Source organism: Polyodon spathula, chromosome 15 (assembly GCF_017654505.1).
Source record: "Polyodon spathula isolate WHYD16114869_AA chromosome 15, ASM1765450v1, whole genome shotgun sequence".
Lineage (NCBI taxonomy): Eukaryota > Metazoa > Chordata > Actinopteri > Acipenseriformes > Polyodontidae > Polyodon > Polyodon spathula.
This window is the reverse complement of record NC_054548.1, coordinates 20,484,648-20,508,446: the sequence shown is the minus strand read 5'-3', so window position 1 is coordinate 20,508,446 and position 23,799 is coordinate 20,484,648. Positions and strand designations below refer to the sequence as shown.

The following is a 23,799-nucleotide window of genomic DNA, read 5'->3' as shown; positions in this document are numbered from 1 at the left end:
ATTTCCTAGATCACTGACTCTTCCAATATGCAAATGCAGTTGGAAGCTGTCTTTGCACTCCAACAAGAATGTTCCTGTAATGCGTATCCTTCAGTGCCTCGTTCCATTATGTATCAGGGGGAGGGAATGTCATTTCATCACTAGTTTATGGTTATTTAAATAAATTTTAGGTTAGGTAAGGAAACAGAATAATTTGTGATCAGGTTTATTGCTGATCAAAATATCAGCTTTAAAAACAGGGCTGTTTGTGTACCAATGTTATGTCATAAAACAATAAATGCGAGTCCATCTAATGTATTTCTGTCTGTATGTAAATGTTGGCAGTATTTTGATCTGTCACTTTAAAATGCTGTAACGAGCAAACCCCACTGTACTGGTGCTGCATTAATTTTATTTAGTTTGTGAAACATTTAACATATTTTTATGAAAGTGCAGAGTCTTTCAAATTAACCTTGTTAATTAAAAATACAGGATGTTCATTTTTGTAATTAATTGGCCTGGGGAAAACATTTTCATTTTGTATGTAAATCGGAAATTATCGTAGTACTAGTACACGAATCTAATTAAATTGACAAAGGATAAATAAGTCATTAAATTGTTCACAAACAAAGAAGCACGCTGGTTAAAAGGAAGTTTAATTCACAAGGTGACTGGTATATATTTTTATATTTACTCAATGATTCAACCACCCACTAAACCTTCTGGCATTAAAATAACAATATTGGCTGCCACTTAGAGTGGTCTTTGATCCTGACAAAAATAAAGACACAGTGACATAAGCAAATTATGGTTGTTTCATAATAATATATTCATTTACAGCAGATGGTATTGTTTCCATAGCCTTGGTTTCATGACAGAGATTTTGCTGAAGGCTAGAAGAGTTTAGATAACTTATACCCCTTTCACACAGACGAGTTATGACAGAACCGGCATTGATGCGGCATTTTGGTCTGTGTGAATTGCCTATACCGTCACAGAGCCATCATATTTTAAGCTGTCTCTGAAACACCTTGCGAGCAACCCATTACTTCCCCCAAGAACCTAAAGTGATAGAGAACAGGAAAACAAAAGTTGTTAGATAGATTGGATAGTTGGATAGATTTGGCCAGGGGTCCCCTCTGTCTCGTGGAGAACCTTCCTGGTAAAGGACAAGGCCAGTGTGGCTGGGCCTCTCAAGTTAGGATGTGAGCTTCACTTGCCCCAGGATGGAGACTGTTGTAGAGGTGGCGCAGCGTAGTGGAGGAGAAGGGATGAAGGAAAACATAAAAGCAAGACAAAGAATATAGTTGCAACCCAGGGTTTAAATAGGGGGATTCATTGATATTTTGATGGGACATAAGGGGGAGGAGCCCTAGCTCCTGCCCCCAGAACCACGTTATACAATGGCATGGTTGTGGTTCCCAGTTGCACCATAATGTCATTCCACTATGGTACCGCCAGGGTGCCCCGAAGAGAATAAAAACCATGTACCGCGAAAGATCATTCAGTATCCTGTCTATACCACAAGTATACATTTAAAATAAATAGTAATAACATGTGTACATTTTTTTAATATTAAATCAATAATTTCAGAGATTATTTTACCTGCAGGATCTTTATTTGTCAACAGACTATGCTTCGACACGGATAAATTTCAAATCCTGTTTATGGCCTCTTTGCAACCATCTTTAGACAGAACCTTGAGTTCAGTCTGTCAATTTACATCCTCTCGCTTGTTTCCAAATAAAAACAACAATAGAAATTTGAAATGATATATATTTTCAAGTTGTTATAAAACATGTATAGTGGGCAATATTTTTTGAACTACCGATATGCAGCTGCGTCCTAAATTTTAGCAGCACGCCACTGGATCGGAATATAAATAAAGACACTTCAAAACTAGTCCCGGTAAGCATGTTATCCCACCCTAGACATACCCAAGCTTGTGGTATAAATGTTATTCTTTAGTGAAATAACCCCGCTGAACAATAGTGCTAGGTTATACATGCTTAACCACAGTTTCCTTCCCAACCTCTGCCTGAAGTAGTAAAGGCAATTTCCTCTGGTCAATTGATAATGCATATCAGGGCCGATGCTAGGATCCACTGGGCCCCGGTGCAAGAGTGTGAAGTAAAAATCATAAAAATCACATAAAGATGCCTGGTTGGATATCATGTTTACAATACATGATTCAGTACCTTGTATTTGCTGTTGTTTTACATTTCCAATCCAATGTCTCTGATTCAGGTCTTTCCTTTGGCTCAACTGTTGTTTATTTTTTGTTCGAGGAGGAGGTTGGCAGTTCCGCTGCTGCACTGTACTTCAATCTGCTGTTGTCAGATGACTTTTAAACCATTTACTGTACACTTTTTATTTTAGCATGTTCTGCTTCTTTTTGGGAAATTTCTAGCTGTCTTTTCTGCTGTTTTCGCTTTGAACAACCCAACTTTTGTTTTGATGGCATAATCAATATCGTCAATCAATATATACGTTGTTAGTAAACTGTTTGTTATAATCTTTATAACAGAAATGCACCCCCCCCCCCCCCCCCCCCCCCCACTCCCCATAAATGGAACAGTCTGTTTTTTAATCGCCACTGATCTATTATAAAGTTTCACGCTGAGTCCCGCCTACGTAGCTCTGATTTGATAATGTGTGTTTTGACTTACAGTACAACTTCGCCATGGATTATTTTGAACCACCGGGAGAAGAGTTTTTTGTTTTTGTTTTTTGATAATGGACTTCGAAAAAAAAAAAAAAAATGGTATGGGCAGAGAGATTATAGAATATCTTTGGTTTGGGCCCGGGTGCACTCGTGTCCCTCACACCACCCCTGATGCTGGCACTGATGCATATGAAAGTTAAGAATGGTAAAGCGTCACAGTTAGTAAAATGAGTCCTGTCTGTTAAATAGCCAACTTGAATACCATATTTCAGCCCCTGAATTGTATGTCTCTTATCGCATACATTTTACCACACCTTTACCCTACCAGTCAGACTCAGCAAAGAGAACCAACCTTTTTTTTTGTTTGTTTTACATGTATTACTATCTGATATCACACATGGGCAAATCGGTAAAATGTAGCTTTAAATGTATCACACTCTATAACTGTTTATAGTTTGTAATGGGTTTGCCAGTAACAGAAGGATTTCCAAGTGGTGATGAGAAATGTCTTATGCTCATTTACATAATTTTGTGATCTCCTTGCATCTATATTTATTGGGATACTGTACCCTGATCACCTGATCAATTAAGTACAGTTTCCCTTATCTATTAAAATGTAAGGGTCTTATCAGTGACCTGATGATTCACAACTGAATGTCTTACTAATGTTATTGAACTGGTTTGCTCAGCTTGGCCCATGATGATATGGGACATGGCTAAGATGACATAAAAACTATAAAACACCTTAACATTTTGTCAGAAATATACTATCATGCTTCTATGATATCTTTCAAATGCCTTGAGCTCTGGGAAGTGAATAAAAAAGAAAACGTACGCTTCTCAATCATCCAAAATAATAATAAAAACGGATTGAGGAATACTCAGCCAGTCTGAGCTTCTCGATTTCCTCTAACAACCAGGTGCTTCTTGGTGCATTGCTTTGAAACACCTGGCATCCTCTCACTGCTTGATGACTCCAGCTTGTGTCTGTCAGCAGTCTTAATGTGAGCCATAGAAAGACATTTTGGCAGAAAGATTCAGAAATCAGTTTTCTGACTGGAAGCGCAGATGTGTTGTGCGTAGGCAAGGAAAGCAGCACAAGGGTTGTTTTAATACTAGAGCATTTTTGTGAGCACCAGAAGTGTAATTCAGTGATGCTGGCAGTCTGCTAAGTGATTAGGGTTCCAAATGGGTGCTATCTTCAGAATATTCTAAGGGAATAAAAGAACACTAAGCCTTTACTTCCATGCAGCTTGGGCAGCAAAAATAAAGCACACACCACAGTGCTTCACCTGGAGTGGAGCAATATTCCTGCAACACTTCAGGTTACTTTTATGAATGCCCAAGGACGCCAGACACAGGCATACTGATCTGTCCTAGGTGTGTTATTATTGCTTCTGATCTTCGTGCTACTGTTGGTGGTCATTCTGTACAATTCTTTTGCTTTCACATGCCTGTCAAGGTTTCACAGCTGTACTTTTTAAGTAAATCCACGACCCGCTGGCAATTTCAGTGCCGTTCGACTGCATGTCAGACATAGGAGTTTCTTTCAATTATATTCGGAAATATCAGAGGATATACTAATTGGGGCTGTTACCCGTGTGAGGTTATAATTCACTCCTGCGCTGCTTTATTGAAAAAACAAAAACATCCAAAAGCATAGAAAATAGTATTAAAAAACAAGCACTCTTATCTATGAATATCAATATTGATCCCTTAACTGTCTGTGAACATTTGAATTCTGTATTTGGTCTGTCCACGTTTCATCGTAAAAACAAAAACACATTTTAAAAAAATATATAAAAGGTTGTTATTAGAGGCTCATTTACCTTCAGTTTCATGGACTGTCTATGAAGAGCAGGATGTAGTGATTGGGGTTCATCACGTCTTTCACCTCCATACTCCAGTTCATGTGTGCTCAACCACATGATCGTACTGTTATAGTTGTTATGCACCCTCTTCACAGAATGCTCACTCGAAAATAAGAGCGGCTGGAACCTTGGCCAGATTTAGGTGTTAAACTGTTGTATTACCAACCTAGTTTTGATTTAATTAAGGCCCTGCTGGTATCTATTAGGCTTGGTGGTCCACTGGTTAAAGAAAAGGGCTGCATACCAGGAGGTTCCTGGTTCAAATCCCACCTCAGCTATTAACTCACTATATGTGTGAATCTGAGCAATCACTTAACCTCCTTGTGCTCTGTCCTTTGGGTGAGATGTAATGGAGTCCTATTGTAAGTGACTCTGCAGCAGCAGTTGATACACAGTTCACCCCCTAGTTGCTTTTTATAAAAAGTGTCTGATAAATGACTATTTAATAATTTGCTGAGATTTTCTCTGTTTACTACTGCTACTGATGTGATTTCTGATGCCCCTGCCTTTTATTGACTATTTTTTCTCTCTAGTGTAAAATAATAGGCTTTTACTTTTAAACTTGAAGAGTAACAATAGTATTACTGTTAGAGACAAGGTTCTACAAAGCTACAGGGTACTTACTCATTCCATAAAGAGTCCTAATATATTCTAAAATCGATTCAGTTTGCCAAAGACTGTATTTTATCTTCTAAAAATAAGTCAAATATATTTTATGTTTCATTTACTAGTTTGTATAAAACTACAGTACCTTGTGTGTAGGATAGCTATTTAAACAAGTCTGTACATAGATGTATGCCTAAAATTTAAATTAGAAAAAAGAAATGTATTTCCATTTGAAATGGAACACATAACTATTTATTATTACTACATTATCATAAGTGTCTTAATAACATCTGCTTTTAAAGAATTATCCTGGTACCTAAGGTGTTTTTTAAAGACCTCAAACATAATGAATAATTCATCATAATATCCATTTATTGTTCATTTCTTCAAATTTGAATACATATAATAGTATTACACTATATCCTAATGTATAAACATTTGTCGAAATATGATACTAAGTTTGTATTAATTACGGTCAAAACCCAGGAGACCTGAGGGGCTTATTTAAAGTTGAATTCCCACATAAATTACTTGTTTTTTTATAAACCAAAACTACAGCTAGTCTCTGCTCTTGTTCTCTATATTTTGGAAGCTGTTTTTGGGAGAAACAAATCATGTTCCCCTTTGCTCTGGGACCATGTATTGTGCTACCCCTCAGAGCTGATATTTCCAATATGTTGCAATATTGTGAACCCCTCAGGCAAGCCTTATTCAAAGTATAGGTTGACAAAAGAGCAGTGAAAAAGTACTAAAACATTATTACAACTTAAAACAGTAATTATGTAGGGCCATTTTTATGAAAGAAATCACTTGTATGGTTTAATTTTCACATCATTTAAGGTATTTTAAGGTATTGCTGTGATTTCTATTTCTATTTTCAACCAGTCACAAAGTATAGGATCCAAATACCTGGAAAACTTGTATTTCTGGAATTGTATTTCAACACATTACCTCAAAGCGCCTGGAGAGACAGGTTCTCCCTCAGCACATTCATGCTCTGGGGGGCGGGCCTGTCTCTCAACTGCTTACTTGTCATTCATCCTTTCCTATTTTGGGTTTATGGTTTGGTGGCTTTGCCTTTTGGGGGGAGCTGGCTCACGAGACACTTCCTAGATTGTACGATATCGTGTGGTCGCTAGTTGGCCAGCATTCTGGGTAGCTGTCGAGCACCCAGGTACAAGGTCTCCGGCCAAATTCATAATTCTCTTTAATTCGTCATTGCCTGTAGTTTGGTGGAATCATCATGGTGACATTCTAGTATGGGATAAGAAAACGGGGAAGAAACCAAAACTAAAGAGAAGTAACTTTTGCCCTGAGAAGATTAGTCTTATCTTGCTTACTGCTACTCTCCAAGGCCTAGATTCTTGGCACCAAGTAAATTACATTAATACTTTTATCTTTACAGGATAATTGACATATGGATCTTGGAAGATCATTTTAGCCCTTTATATTAATATTTAAAAGTTTAATCAAAATAAAATATTAAGTTCATTCTTGGGCTGTGTGTTGTGTTTAATTATGCCGTCACATTAAAATATTAATGAGTGTCAATAAATCACTCCTGGCAGGGAAATATCAACATGATTAATACTGTGATATAGGTGGCAGTATTTAGATTTGCCTCAATCATTACAATAGACCCTGCTAACACTTCTGTTATTGTTGCCCCAGTTTTACTGCTGTTCTGGTTTTGATGATGGGACAACCTGCTACAGTAAGAGGTGATGGTCCATCAATATTCAACACCTTTATGAGGCTCTTTCTGTAGTAAAGAATCGCTTATCCATAAGCCAAGGATACAAAGAGGAGAAGAACCAGATGCATTAAAGCATATAAAAGCTGCTGTCTTCTGTCCTGCACCAAGCCTAGGTGGTAGGACTGGAACAATAATTGATCATTGTGATATTATTGATAATTTGTTATAGTCTTAATTATTTATTGTACTGAAAAATAAATCAATGAGAAGCATGTTTCTGACCATCATATAAAGCTAAAATTCGGTCAGTGCCTGTTGCCAAGGTGTTTTGTTCCTCTCCTCTTATTAACAACAGATACGTGAATAAAAATATGGGAAAATGAACTGAATAGTCCTCCCTTTATAGTACGAAAGAACAGTGGTATGACTCTTTCAAACAGAAAACAAGTGAAAGGCAGACAGAAAAAAAAGAGAGAGAGGAGTGTGTGAGAGAAAGAACTATACTGAACTAGGGAGAAAGTTGCAATTACAGGAGTTAAAACATGATTTAGGTTAATTCTTGAGATCATTTTTAGACAACAATTGAAAAATGAAAATGTAGTTATCATCACCAAACCCTACTAGGTAGAAATATGGTTTCTAAAACCACACAGCACAGTAACTGAGAGAAAATTGAAAATAAATCAGTTAAAGTTATTTGGAGGTACCTAGACCTTTTATATTGAACCTCAGAGAGAGAGGTTCAGTATAAAAAAGGCATTCACAAAATGGAAAACAGGTATCAGTATATATTATAATAATTATACTTACAAATACTAATTCAAGGGAAACATATCTGTATTAAACGATTAACATTTATTCAAGCTGTCACAATTGCAACAGATAGACAGATAAAACCCATCAACCAATGCTAGCAGTATGCTCAGTAGAAGAATTAAAAAAATTAAACAAAAAAACACAGCCTTGGTAATTTAAGACGGTGGTACACAAGAGCTGATATTTCCAATATTAAAAGGAAATGGACACAAGCCCACTTTGTCCCTTAGAATACAAAACAAGCAGCATTTAATTTTGTACGCATGTGTGTGAGTGAGTATATGAAATCAGGTGGGGTCGGTTGAGAGAGATGCTGCACCAGCTAGTTTTAATGTCGGAGTGTAATAAGCATCAGAACTACAATAAAATCATGTGAACTCACGATGCAGTTTGAGACAATATTTAATTGCAATTGAAAGAAAATATTATGTGCCTTTTATTTATTTTTTTTGTGTTAGCCTACAACATTTGAAGTGCTTGATGCATTTAGGAAACAATAAAAAGTACAAAAAAACCACACACACAATTCAGTGCACTTTATGTACAAAATCAGATAAAAACAAAACATAAAAAGATTATAATAAAAAAACACAGCACTGGCTTAACTAAATACACACACACCATCACGTCTACTTTTTTTGGCCAGTACACACTAAAGGAACACACAACTCTGTGCAATATTGAATGTAAAAGTAGAAAACACCATAATGTTCTTTCTGTCATGCATATACATTTTGACACAAGTCTGACAGAAAGAAAAAAATAATAAAAAGCTGTAAATTACTTAAAAAAATAACCCCCACGGAAAAGGTTTAAAGCTGTCTTTACGCTATTTGTCAATGAGTTATATATGGTTCATCTCGGATCGACATTTAAAAGCATCAGATGTGCCTATTTTGTAATTTAAATGACTAGTATTGTATAACAGCAGCTGAACTCCAAGGGGTTGTGGTCTGTTGATGAAGGTGAAATTGTTCTACTGCAGCTGGTCACTTTGGAAGAGAAGGGGGTCTGCGAGATATCTACCAGTACACTACATACTGTAGGTGAAACCTGTGATTTATAAAATCTGTTGTAAATAGAGCTCAAGAGAACCACAATTTAGATAGCACTTGTTTACTGGTACGACAGCAAACAGAAAACTTAGTACCGATAACTAATCTCCAAGTCTACATAACACACCGGATAGTAAGGACACAACACTAAGGATAGTCAGCCACAAACTAAGTATTTGTTCAACAAGCACATTGCATGCTGCTTTGTCACTGTATGTGCAATATAATGCCAGCAGCTGACCTATGTGCAGCATACAGTCATTTCTCAACTAAACTGAAAGGATGCATGATACAGCTGTTTGTCTAAATGTGTGTTCTGCTTAGTTGCTGCATTCCTGTAAAATTATCTGGCAGTGTTTAGCTAGAATCCAAGTAGGAGGACAGATCAACCTTAATCTTCTCTTTGCTTGTCACTGTGTAGGTTTTAGAAACAGTAAACACAAAGTTTCAACTTAATCATGTAAACATCAAAATGTTTTAGGATTCTTTAGCCGTGTCCATATTAAAAATAAATGTCAATATTACATTTTAGGGTCACAATAACTAAAAGGAAAATGGGGCATCCAGAAAAAAAAAATCCTATTAAATACTAAAAACAATATCAAACAATGTAGAACTTGTTATGCAGACAGCAAATACTGAAAATGTTATTACATTAAACTTAATGTTTTGTAGGCAATGGCACTGTCATGACAGCACTAATATTAATGTTAGCTACACACTGAAGACCGTGCTTGAAAAACATGTATTCAGTAGTTTCACCTGTAAGTTGATTTCGCATTCTGTCTACACAATGAATGTCTGAGTTTGTCTACATAACACCTAGGGTGGACATCCAGTAATTATCAAGTAAATCTCCCATTGGCATAAAACAGGGTACATTTAGCACCAACACATCAGCTTCTACAGTGTAAAATAAAAACTACTAACTGCAACCAGAGAACGCGTTGTTCATTAAATCACAGATATACTGAACAATAATACAACAGCGGCTTAAACAAAAGCACTGTTGTTCACTAATCTCCATAGTGTCCCACAGTAACCCACACATATCCAGTATGAATCAACTCAAACATCTTTCATCCTGGAGTCCATGTATTTCTAGTGCAGTTTAGAAAGGAGTGCCTTGTATTGGCATGCCCAGCCATACTCCAGTGCTGTGGAATTCACGTTGTTTTCATTTAAAGACTCATGATGCTCATTTTAAACTGGCAACATGCTCCCTCCAAGATGTCCTTTGCAGCTGCGTGATTTTAAAAATTGCCGCAGGTTTGCAGTTTTTATATATTGGGTGATGGTTGGGCTTTAATATCAAGGTACATTGATCTCCTATCCAAGTGACCTTCACGGATTTTCAAATAAAAAACAAAATCTTTTGGTGCCCTTCCTTTTCTGTGGATATTCATACTCCTTCTGCATCCGGAGCTGTAAATTGACTCAACTTTTATTCTTCTTACTGTCTCAAGATTATTGCAATGCTGCAAGAGTTTATAGAGATACAACGGTGCAGTACTGTACAATTAATACCAACAATGTCAAGAAAACAAAAACCATTTAAGAGGAAAACTGACCTTTTCAAAATAAGTTCTGGAACGAATATACACATTAAGCAAATGACAGCCAACCCAGGTATTTAACTATAGTACTTTCCAGGGTGTTGTTATTGGTCTTAGATTGAGATCAAGGGATTGATCTTATAGGGGTTTTGGTGGTTGTATATATGCTGGCCGGAGAGGATCTAGGAACTACAAGACTGGCATGATGCTGCTACTGCTAATTTCTAAATCAGAAAGGTCTCACTGAAAGGTCATAGAAATAGATGGCTGACAGGTCTGAGACTCAATAGCAAGTCACAGGAGATTGTTAACTGCACACTGGCTGCAGCCCAGTAGTCGCTCTCATCATAGTTGCCTGCTCTTTTTGAAACGAGTCGCCTAGGTTACTCCACAGAGCCTGGGTGGAGGCTCAGGCTGGGGGCCTCCAGGCAGGTTGGGGAGTAGTTGATGTGAGGCTCTTTGATCCACAGCAGAGGGGCGCCATTTTTACCCTCCGAATTCTTGCTGGAGTTGCGAGCCTTATAGCGCACCAGCAGAATGGTGATCAGCAAGATTCCGAAAATGGGAAACGGGTAGAAGAAGATGAAGTAGAAGAGCGAGTCATTGGAACAGATGACAGACTGCAGAGAAGAACCTGAAGATACAAAACGCAAGAACAAAAACAGAAGGGTTGAAGCAATAAAATACACTACTATGACATCATCAAAGAATTTGATTCATTATCCTAGAATTGTGTTGATATTTCTATAGTATTTACTAGCCATGCATATACTCTAAAGACTGGTGGTAAAGGAGTAGGTGACACCTCTGGAAACCTAAGTTTACATAGAGCTTGGGTCAGTTAAACTTTAGTGTTCTCAAATAAGCCCACAGTGGACAGTTAAACACAGTACAAAACCAACACAAGCCATTTTGTACTGTTGAATAAGTCATCAATAATCAGACTACTGGCAATGCTAAGACTTTTTAATGATTAAACTGCTGTGTATAGGATAGACCCATTACCACAAACATACTGGATTAGCCATTACTCTAATATTGATGACTTACCAGCGCACCATTATTAATCTTGTGGAAAACAGACAAACTAAAAAAAAGAAACTGTATAAGGTGAAATGTCTTACCTTGCTCAAGCACAGAGACAACGGTCACTCCAGAATTAGCCTCTGCCAGGTGGTACCAGGCATTCCTTGGGTCGAGAAGCCACTCTTCCACCTGACAGTAGTAGTTCCCAGAATCTGAGAGTCTGGCCTTCTGTATCGTCAAGCTGTAGGACTCGGCAGAGGTCCTTTCAAACTGCAGCCTGGACCCTGGGCCCTGCCCCTCGGAGGAGCTGCAGTTGCCGTTCCCGAAGACGTTGTCATGTCCGATGGAGAAGACGCACTCTCGCTCGGGGTTCTCACTGCTGATGACATACCAGGAGACGGAGAAGCGGGAGTCTTTGCTGGACTGCGAGGAGACGCTGCAGCCCAGTGTGAAGGCATCCTCCTCTTTCACTGTCATGTTGGATTCAGATTCCTCTACCTGAAGCCTGATTTCTGTTTGCAACACAAAACACAGAATCGAGAAAAATATGCAATAAAAACTGCATTTCCAAAATGTAACTTACGTACTTCTACGAATTTTCATACAGATTTAAAAAATTTTAATCTCTTCCAAAACAACCTAGATGCAGAACATTTACTGAAGCATCAATTCATTAATATGTAAAATTTTACAGACTATGTTGGTAATTATTAGGGCATCTTAACCTTGCTCAAGTAAAATTCAGGGAGTCGAATGCAAACGATATTCTGGATTTTTAAAGAGAGTATTTCTCTGGAAATATTTTTCAGTCTAAGGCTCCCAATTCTAGAAGTGTCAGTGCTTCAACAGAAGCCACATGAATCATGTTATCAAAGAAACTTTGCGGTTTGATATTCCGTGTGTACAAAAAGTCTGCGTAAGTTTGTTTCTTAACTGAAGTTCTCTCCTTTCCCAGGGGTAAAAACAAATAAAAAAAAAAAAAGTAAGAATGCTGCATATACACTGTAACAGACCCAGACACAAGATTGAAGGTTTTAAAGCGCGGATGCAATATTTTTAATAACAAAAATAAAACGAAAAACGAAAACAAACACCTAGCTCTTTAGAGGACTAACTAAAACACAAACTGGAACCTTCTCTAACAAGCCAGACAGCGAAGCTGTTTACCGACACAAAACAAAACAAGCACAGTTTAAACCATAAAACAAAAAGGTTTACACACTACCTTTGTTTTTTAATTACGGCTGTACACACATGCACAGTCGGGCTTCTTCACACACAGCAGGCCTGAAGAGACAGGCTGCTTTCCTTAAATACCCTGCACCCGGCTCTGATTTACAATGATTGCCAGGTGAAGGGGATAATTAATAATACAACAATAATTAAACTAAACAAACGTGCATACAAACGTGTTCTTGGCATGGACGATTTTAACCCCTCCCTGCCTGATTACAATACATACATTGTATTTCACTTTATTTTTTTTACTGTCATTATCAGAAGTAATACATTCTACTGAAATGCACTAAGCTAAAACATTTTTTTTTCAGTTTCAAGGGACTACAGGCAGGTTACAACTCACAATCATTCATTCCTAGAAGCAGCACGTCACATTTAAACTAAAATCTCAAAGATGATTGGGAATCGTTACCTGGGCGTTTAATAGTGACCTTGGTTAACCCCGAAGTCTCCTCAGTTAACTTGTACCAGGCATTGTTGGGGTCGAGCAGCCACTCCTCCACTCTGCAGTAGTAGCTGCCGCTGTCACTGAGCTCGGCCTGGTGCAGGGTGAGGCTGTAGAGCTGCGGGGAGAGACGCTCAGACTGCACCCGGCTCTTCAGTCTCTCCTCTTCCGCGTAGGTGCCATACTCGAAAGCAGAGTTATGGTTGATCTTGAGTAGGAGCTCAGCGTCTGTCTCATCCTCTTTCATGGCGTACCACAGGACTGTGTACTGGGCGTCCGGGCTGGTCTGAGAAGCGATCGTGCAGTTGAGTGGAACACGACTATCTTCGACAAACGCCAGGGTCATGTCAGATTTGCTGACTTGCAGTTTGCTCGCTGCAATAAAAAAAAAAAAAAAAAATGGGAAAACTCAGTCCCTGATTTGACAACTGTCCCAAAACTCAATAACATAAATCATAAATAAACAAGATTTTGTTTTGAAGCTCATAGTTATGATGCATTTATGCTACCAGAACAAAGCCTGCTACGAACAATACTATCAAAAATTACAGAAATCTCGAACGTCCGCATTTGGTTCCTGAAAAAGAAAAAAAAAAAAAGTTAATATGTTAGACACAGCAGCAGTCATGTGTTGTTACATACAAATTATGGAATTAAATAAATCAAAACACACCTATTTGAGGTGTTGACTTCAAAATAAGAAGAGCTGCTCTTCTCTCATTTTTACAATTGAATACCAATCAATGGAAAGGTTTTTTTTTCCTCTCATCCGGGGTGCTGACAATTCTACCGCCACACAGAGGCAATAACCCGACAATGAAAATATGTTGAAAAACTAGCAAACGCAAGTGATTAGTCATGTAAACCTGACCCTTCCTTTCCTTAAACTCGAACTACTGCTGGGGAAACTGGGATATATATTTGTTTGTTGGGTTTAATTAGATAACACCCGGCACAGGACTATCCCACAATTCACTGCAGAGATTACAAAGAAAGACTGCAAAGAAAGTGAAAACAAATTTCATATCAAAAAGATAAATAGAAATTTATCCTTTTACAGTATGGTTTCCAAGGTTACTCCATGCCTTTCAAATACCTCTATGAGTTTCAATCTCAATGTTTCAGACTGGAAACAAAATGAGTGTAGAATCATCAGTGGCAAGAAACAGCAAGACTACAAACTTAAACAAAGCCAACTGAAACAAAAAGCAGTGTTTTGGACCTTGGAGAGGCTTTATTGAAACAGTGCTGGTGTGCCTGCTCTTTCTCCTCTACACGAATCACCTCGACCATATGATAAGGACCAGACAACACAAAACTGGGTGGCATAGTTGACAAGTACACATTCGACATCCAGAGACATGGCAAATAAAATAATTTGTTAACAAATACCAAGTGAGTAGTTCACAAGCATTACTCTGAAGCATCAGGAACAACCAATTCAACACTGCTCCATTCTGGAAGTTAGATCCATGTGTAGTTCTAGCCACATACTGTACTGAGCTCTGAAGTGCAAATCAAACAGCAAAACTAAAAACAGCTACAGGGGTCCTATCATCCCAGACCTGGTATGGTTACAGTACAAAAATATGAAAATAGTAACACAGGGTTTAATGAAATAAGTTTCTTGTTATGGTGACCTTTTCCCCATCTCTTATTCTCATTAGCGAATGTTGCTTTTCACAATATGTTGCACAAGACTGTAGGCTCGATCAATCAGGACCCGCTTACAGAACAGAGCGGTGCTGGCTTTCTACAAACACTGCCATTCCAGGAACACCTGGCAGAGTGTCTTAATGGTCACTGCAGCTACTGTGTTGAGGGACAAGCTGGGTGCACAGTACTCACTGCCATGCCCTTTGTGAAGTAACTGAAACTCTTGTTTTCTCACGCTTATTAACAAATTGATTCACACAACTCTCACAAAGATACTGTACATATCAAGGGGATCACATGGCATGTCACCTGACCACATATAATTACTTACAAGACTAGAGGATTTTACTCAGGCTAGTCAGTGTATATTTAAATACGCATTTTAAGTTTGTGTGTCAGATTTCCATTAAAACATTTCTTTGCTTTGTGCTTTTAGAACATAAGATTGCAATTAAAAAAAAAAAAATTAAAATCCTTTATCGTTTCACTGCAACGCAACTATCAAGTTTCACAAAAACTAAACCAAGAGAGAGAGAGAGAGAGAAGAAACACTACTCTATTGTGCTCTGCTCTGATCATTTTGCAGTTGAATAATTTGCTAACAGAAGACCATTCAGATGAATCACTGAGGTGATTCGGAAACAATAAGTCAAAGGAGGTAACTGACATCTTGGAAGGCCCGACAATGACAACAAAGCAAATTGGAAGCAAGCGTGGCTACCAGAAGCATAGTGCAACGTCACAATGATTCTGTGGTTTGGGAAGCTATCCACCCAAATATGAATATTGTGTCTTGCATCTTTAAATAAAATGTCCTAGGAGACAATGTGATCAGAGGAGACTGGTGGTGACCGATAAAGGAAGACAGCAGATGCAGATGACGTGAAATCGGAAATGCAGCATTGACTAAACTCAAAAAACCCCACTACTGTGACCAGAACAGTCCACCGGGACTTACCCAGGACATACATACACATTTAAGCATGATTTTCTTATTATGGAATTTTTTCCAGGTCTGTATATATAATGCAAGTGTTAATAATACATCTCCTAAACTGTTTGCAACCGTCATGTTTCACACATTATCAGATTAGTTCTCTAATGCCATTATTCAGACCCTAAAATGAGAAGAAAATGCACAAAAAACTGACATGATTATAATTGCACACATGAAAATATGGGATGGGCATTTACGAAAGGCATTTACATGACTTGCTTTTTAATATGCTGTGACATGAATAGACATGAAAATGTCTAGTATGTTTCTAGTACTTACCATTGCTGCACACATTACTATCCCTTGAAGAAATATAAAAATCACATAATGTAGATTGATCATCACAAGAGGGCAACAAAGGATAAGTTTTGTTCACATGTCGTAAAGGACATTAGCGGACCATGGGTACACAATGTACCCCATGTAAACTAATAAGGGTGGGGGGGGAGGGGTACGGGACGGGGACCAGACAGACACAATGCACTGAAAACACAGCAATGTTATCTCTGACTGGTTGCAACATCATCCAGATTCAATTGAATAAGAGCAGGCAATCAGATTAGTTTGTAACTTATATACACAATATTACCAACTTAAAGGGTAGCTTCAGAATAGCTTCAGAATAAATGCTTATACAACCCAGAGCCATGTTCATTTATATAGCTCTATGTATTGAGCAGTCGTGTGCCTGGGGTGTGACTAGTATGGCTACTCCTCCACGTTTCCTAATAATGATGTTTTAGGTATAAACTCTCCATATGTAAGTAGCATCACTACTGAAATTACCCTCCATCGCGTGTGATCCTGAGCCACATTGGCATGTTTATGGAGGTAATTATGAAGAGAGATGGGAAAATAAAACTCACCTCACCCTTCCCCTCAGACATCTATTATTTAGGCTTAGATGAGTTATAAACAAAACAATTGTACTTTAATAATTCCAGGAGCAGCATAGTACTTGTAAAGACATTCTCCATGCACTGTACTATATAGAGGTTATGAAGCCCAGTTAGTGCCCAAATACAGATCTCCTTCGTGAGTTTCTCCAATAGTTGTAAATTTGGAATCCACTTCCACTTTTTACAAACACACACTGGTAATGTTCAATTGATCCAAAAACCACCACTGTTAAAATGTTTAAAATAAAAACCTGGTATTTCACAACTTAGACAAAAATACTCCAAACAGACTGACACACAAAGATTTAAAGATTTTCACCAAGTCTCCTTTAATATTGTAAACCGTGAGAGTGTATAGATCTACCAGCACTTAGATTAGCAAAACAGACTTCACTTCCTTGTGTCCTAATAAGCAGGATAGCATTCAGAGAGCTCTTCATTTTTGAAAGCTTATGATAGGATAGGAACTCTTGTTACTTAGAAACAGGTGCATTTTTTTACCACAATTAGAATCCCAGGATCCTGCCCACAATGTAAAAAAATAAAAAAAATAAAAGATATTTACTTTTGTAATGTTTGCATATCTGACCCCCTATAGACTGGGGTATAGGCGATATGTGAAAGTGCTTTAAAAGTAAGCAAACGTAAACGAGATTAATTAGGCTACAATGCATGCCGTTGCTATGTGATTTGCTATAATTAAGCCATCGCCACGCAAAGTTAAAAAAAAACCAAAAAGGTAAAATGTACAGTAACCTGCAACTGATGGCTTCTTTCTTAACTCGAGAAGTCCCTGCCTCTCTGGTTCTGCTTTCTTAATATCTCTGTCACGGTACTTTGCTCTCTTTCTTGATGTTGCCAACAGCCGATAAGCAGTTCGGTTTATATTGGCCATTTATAACAAAACGGCCGGTAAGCATTGTGTTTATGAAGCTTTCTTTGTTTAATTCAAATGCATTTAAAAGCTACAACAACACGCTGCCAATATCTGCAAGCATGCTCTCCATCATATAAACACATTGCACAAAAAAAAGACTAAAACACAAAGCTTTCTCAACTGCTGTATTGAAGCGTCACTGCTACATACAGCTGACTGACACACGCACACAGCCCGTCTCTCATAAAGGGGAACGCACCAAAAGTCTGATTGCTATTACGCTTTATTTCTGTTTCCGTCGCGGATGCTGCACTTGCTGCCACTACCATTACTCTCATAGCCTAATTTTAATATTTATTTATGTATGTATTTATTTATTTAGCGAGGCGGTTAACTGATCAGGACGGTTATGTGATCGGATATGCGACTTCCACTGTATTGAAGATTAAACAGCTAACCTCAGATAAAAACAAATATGTTTATCTATTGTTAATCAGGCTTACTTTTGTTTTAAAATACCTTAATTTTTAGATAAAAACAAAATAGTTTAACAATTGTCCGAATTAATATAATATTTTATATTTAATATATATAATATATATATTATATATATATATATATAATTATATAAAAACTGAGTAGCGTTGCTTTAAATGACTCTACCAGTTTTTGTCAATTGCCAGTGTATTCAGCATTACAAAGGAGGGCCAATAAAACATTTCATAGCAGCAGCAGAGAGCCCAAACACATCAGCGCTTAATTACTTCTGTAATGTTGTAATGAAGTACTCTCTACTGCTCCATCAGCCTTCTTTTATTAAATTTGAATAACAGAACCTCAAAATTAGAACCGAGGGGTAGAGGATGAGAACAAGTGAACAGAAATATGGGAGAACCCCCCCTCCTCCTCCTCCTCCTCCTCCTCCTCCTCTCCCCTCCCACTTTTTTTTTTTTTTTTTTTTTTTTTTTTTTTAATTACAACTGGATTAGAACAAGTAGGCTCATTAAGAGAATTTATCATTTTAACAGAAGACGGTGAGGAGAAATTATTCCTTTAGACTGAAATATTTCGGGTCATCTCATATTTTCTAAACATAATTGATATCAAGGAAAGATTTTTCCAAAAGAGTACTATAAATAACCTACTTTAGTTTACAATATTTTTACAGGACGGGAGGATGATACAAAGAAACCTTGTTCATAGCAAGTGCATATATGATAGCCGATTAAAAATGAAAACACAAATAACTGGTTCTACTGTATGTTTCGGATTTAGTAATAAAATAAAAAAAAAATAAAAAAAAAAAAAAAAAACTGGGACTGTTCTGATCGGGTGTTGAAAATTTTCCTTAAATTAAATTAAAGAATGCGGTGACCTAGAGGGAAAGTGGGTTATGACACCCCGGCTTCTTGTTCCTGACTTTGATTAATAACCCTGATTCGTTTGTGCTTGGACTTTTGTTAAGAACGTACCATATAAAAGCTTCAACAGATAGCCTGCTTTTAGTCCCAGCTGCCTCAGCATTCATCTCTTTTTTTTTTGTTTTGTATGATTTATGCACAAATAATGCTGCTTACAGTATCCTGTTGAGACTCCAAGGGACTACTGCCTATGTTACCCTGGATCACTAAATGTTATACTCATGCAGTAAAGTTAGCGTAATGCTACTTTTATCTTGTGAAGCTAAATTTGACTCATCTTGGCAAAATTGCACCCCTGTTTTACAATCAGGAGGCTTTTAGATTGACTATGTAAATGTACTGTTGTTGTTTTTTTGCTGTATCATGAATAAACAATTTTTTATTAAAAGTTCTGAGGTACCAATAGTTTGAAAAGACAATTTAACTTGGATACAAGGAGCCGACAAAATCAGTCTTCAAAATAAGCAGGACAAGCTGTCAGGACTGCTCTAATTTAAACACTGAAGACCATATCTGCAGAGCAACAATGCATTGTCATGTTTCCATTTGCACCATGAAACCAGTCTGCAAAACTCAATCTTAACTCGTTGCAATATCAAACTGGGACTATTGCTGGTTCAGAATAGCTGTCTATATACAGTATGCTTCAGAATCTCGATGGTCAATCCTGCCCTCTAGCACCTTTCGCATTGATTGTCAGTTAAGTAACTTCTGAGGCTGACAAGAGTTAGGTCTTGTTTAACCTCGGTCTGGACCCTGGTTTAGAGAGAAAGTTATTTCAGAAGAAATAAACGGCAGGAATATTTGAGTAAATAAAAAGAAAATCCGCAGAAAAGGCACTTAGTCTGCAGTGAAAGCACACATCAAACTTAAAACCGAAAAGCAAAAAGAGCAGTTTTAGTGCCATATGGACTCCAGCATCACGACTAAAACAATGATCAACCTGTACTCCTAACTAATAACCACACATAGAAATCTAACAACATGGCTTTCGAGGCTGCTGTTACCAGAGGACTACAGTACCAGGGCGCTCTCAGGGGACTTTACAGGAATACAGTACAAGCTGAAATACATTAAATGATCATGTAGAATCAACTGGGGAATACAGTAGTTTCTACAAACCATACTGCTGTATATTAAAATCAAAACATCATCACATAAGAGATGCAGATTACAGACAATTGAGCCCATGCATAATGTTCTCATGAACTTTTATAGCTTTGATTCAGATTGTAATACTAAAAATAACGATTTGGGTTGACCAGGAAAAAGCCTAATTGGAAACCAAGTCTACCAAGATGTAATGCCTTTGATAAGAATGTTATTTAAAAAAGAGTCTTGAAGACAGGGATGAAACCCTGGCTTTTCAAACACTTAAGATGTTCACTATGGTCTTGTTAAATTTCCAGCAACAAGGCTTGTGTCTTTAGAAAGCCTCACAATTTTAATCCATCTTGACAGAAAATGATAAATATAGTAGTGGATGGACCCAGATGTGCTCATTTCTTCATTAATGTTACTAGGGAGACCAGGCCTACTTGCTGGTTATTCTAAACAGAGAAATTCATTTTTAAGCATCCGTTATTTATTTATTATTGTGAAAACTCTTACACCTACAACTGTACTGCAGGATTAACACCTACATGCATTCTATTAATGTAGCTAACCTTAGCATTACCCAAGGTCATTATAATTGGTTTGTTCCTCTTTTGTAAAGTATTTTGACATAATGTACATATAAAATAGTCTTTTCTTTTCTTTAATTGGCTTGAATTTAAATTAACTGAAGATATGAGCTGAGGATAGACTTTGCTGAATCTTCCTCATACCTGTACTCTTATATAAAACTTTAGAATGCTTAAAATCAGAATTCTAATGGAATCATGTAGATACTTGGATGGAAATAAGACTCACTACAAGCTTGATTAGCCACAGTGTATAGGTAACAAGCTCAGATGTGTCTAATTAAACTCATAATAAAACCAGGAACTTAATCAAACTGGTATGCAATGGAAGTCTTATTCACATCCCTGCAGACAAACATTTCAGCTATTGACTTCTTCAGTGTGCACCAGAATCAAGGTTTGCATACTGCTGCAAGACAGATACCATGCTTAACATGGGACATAGTTGACTGGATTCTACTGAACTGAAAGTATTGTTATTCTCCAGAGCTTTATTTCTAGCCACAAACACACACAGTCATGCATGCAAGTAAAACATCCTTTATGAATGCTGAATGTATAATATCAGGAGGAAGCTTCAGGCAAATCGGCTGGCTAGATGAAAGAGAAGAATTCCCAGTGCTTTAAACAAGCGTCAATGATCTCAGACCATGCTGTAAGCACAGGGCTCTCTGGTAAGTCGCAATGGAAGAAAATGTTACTCCTCAGCAGAAAATGGTTTAGAAGCTGGTAGATGAATAAATCACCAGGCTGCCTTTGAACACAAGATCAACCGAATTTAATTTGCTGCCACGGCTGATGCAGCTACAATCAGCTTCTTTGTTGACTTGATCGGTTTGGCCATACCTTAGAGACGTGCATGCTGAACAGTTCATTATTATACTGACCCCCTAGCTTCCCATTTCAATAAAATACAAATCTAGAGTATTACTATTTGACACAGCCTATGCAACACTGTCTGTCCCTTATCTGCAGCATCAAAAGATCAGAGAAAAAAGCATATTTACATATTTTTTGTAATGTAAATAATTTTGTACCTTTTTTCAAACATTTTGAAGGACAAAGAAAAACAGGCAAAGAGTACAACTGTACACAGTTCACCGCAGTTTGCACCAGCCATTAAAGTTAATGGACTTATACATTTTAAGGATTTATTTATTTACTAATAATTGTTATTGCTATTTGATCCATTCAATGTTTAAGGAAATATGCATTTAAAAAAAAAGGTTTAAACTAAAAGGTAATTAATTTTCTTCAGGCACATCCGCCAAAGCCTTGTGAGGAGAATTTTAATTTGAAGCAGGAGCGCAGAGTAACAGGCAAGGTTGGATTACACTATTGTTCCCTGTGGAAATGTTATTTCTGTTCTTCTGTAAACTATCTCCCTCCCTCTATGCCTCTCCTACTCTCTCAGATATACCAAACAATTCTGATTTACTCTTTTTTAAAATTTTATAATGAATAAATAAATAAATAAATAAATAAATAAATAATTTTCTCTTTTTAATCAGCAATTATTTTTATATATATATATATATATATATATATATATATATATATCATATTTCTCCACAATTTGAAACTTTTTTTTTTTTGGCTTAGTTCACCGCTCCCACGCTGACTCGGGAGCGGCGAAGACGCTGTTCTCCGAAGCATGTGCCGTCAGCCGACCGCTTCTTTACACACTGCAGGCCCACCATGCAGCCACCTCAGAGCTACACCGTTGAAGGACAATGCAGCCTACAGGCAAGCCCGCATGCAACTGGCCACACCACAGGGGTCGCTGGTGCGCCGTGAGCTCCGGACACCCTGGCCGACCTAAGCTAACCGATATAGCAAAATGCTATTTCCACCACATTAAGATTCATATATATTTTTAAAATTATGCTTGAAGCTTTTTTGTGTGGGATGGTATCACAAGCTTCAAATCAAATTTTACACTGAGCAGTGGGTGTCACATGCTTTGCATTCTGTTATTTTTTTCTTGCAACAAGTAACTGAAGTGGAAAAAGCGCATTAAAACTGTTCCAGTCAGTCCATAATCTCTATTGAGTGCAATTATTTTTTTGGTCAGTTTCCTTTGCTTTTTATCACTTTACATTCATGTACTGTACAGCAACACATTTTCACTTCCATGGCCTTTATTAAATTAACAGGTTATGTTGGCTTATTAATGCACACACTGTTCTCAGAAAAAAAGGACATCAAAACTTTCCTGAACACTCACTCACTCCAAACCCCCCACCACTAATTGGGAGCTACAACTGTGATGCTGCAGATGCCTCAGCAAGTCCTTTTGAATACACATTTGCTCTGCGCAGATTCCGTAGCTGTATGTCAAAACAAAATCTAGCATGCGGACCACTACCCACGCCTGCCTCTACTGTGACGCATGGCTGACTGACAGTTACCTATTTGGCTGTGGTCACTTGGGCTAGCCTCCCTGATCCAAGCTACATGAGGCTTTTTAAACAAAATGTTTTATTAAAAATGGTCACATTAACCAGCCCTGTGTTTTTTAATATCTTTGTCTCAACGTGTAAAACCAAAGTCAAGCTGAGAACTGAAAGAGAAACAGCAATGGGAACCTGGAGTCTACCCACACACTTACCAAAAACAACTAAGAAAACCTTTTCTGGGTTACTCAGCCGAGCACAAGCCTGTAAAAGCATGATGTTGACTGTTTATCCTGACAATGTCAGCCAGTTAGCAGCTCAGCTTCAACTAGCTGTTGTTCAAGACAAACTGCTGCCAAGGCCACGAAGCACACACACACAGACACAGCTAGTCTTTCAGAGCTTGACACATGTTACCTCAGCACCTTCGGAAGTGTAAAGCTACAAAGACCCTATGCCACCATGCAGAGGAGAAAGCGCCTGGTTGTTATAATTGTGGAATTCTCCTAATGTACAGCAGGTCCCTGGACTTGAACTATTTGAGTTGTTACAGCAAGAACAGGTATGGAAATAAGACTATTGCATAGCAGTTTCACCCATTCCAGGTTTTAATATGTGCTTGATTAGCCCCTGTGTATATAATGCATAGGCCAACTAGGCAGCTGCCTAGTGGCCAAAGTCTTGGGGGCCAAAAACTTTTTTTTTTTTTTTTTAATGTTTTTAAAACAGATACAGAATTGTGCGCAAACTGGAAGAACTTCACTCACTGGACATTTCAAATGAGACAGTGTATCTCACTTGTGTTTACACAAAATCAAACTGGCTGACCCGGAACTTACTCTAGCTCACTTTTGCAAGCACACTCCAGGTCAGTCAGTTAGATTTTCCTGGAATACAGCAAGCGATGTCTCTTT

At 37.7% G+C, this 23,799-nt stretch overlaps 1 protein-coding gene across 2 annotated transcripts in view; it reads right to left on the bottom strand.

The window, feature by feature from the left end:
* Positions 1 to 7,653: 7,653 nt before the first annotated feature.
* LOC121327647 (immunoglobulin superfamily member 3-like) overlaps positions 7,654 to 23,799 on the bottom strand; it is an 88,577-nt gene continuing 72,431 nt past the window's right edge. For both annotated transcript variants that reach the window (XM_041271780.1, XM_041271781.1), the window contains 3 exons: positions 12,922 to 13,329; positions 11,369 to 11,782; positions 7,654 to 10,878 (listed from right to left, as the gene is read on the bottom strand). In XM_041271780.1, the coding sequence (XP_041127714.1) occupies positions 10,628 to 10,878; positions 11,369 to 11,782; positions 12,922 to 13,329 (1,073 nt within the window). In that variant the 3' untranslated portion in view covers positions 7,654 to 10,627. The remainder of the gene's footprint in view (positions 10,879 to 11,368; positions 11,783 to 12,921; positions 13,330 to 23,799) is intronic.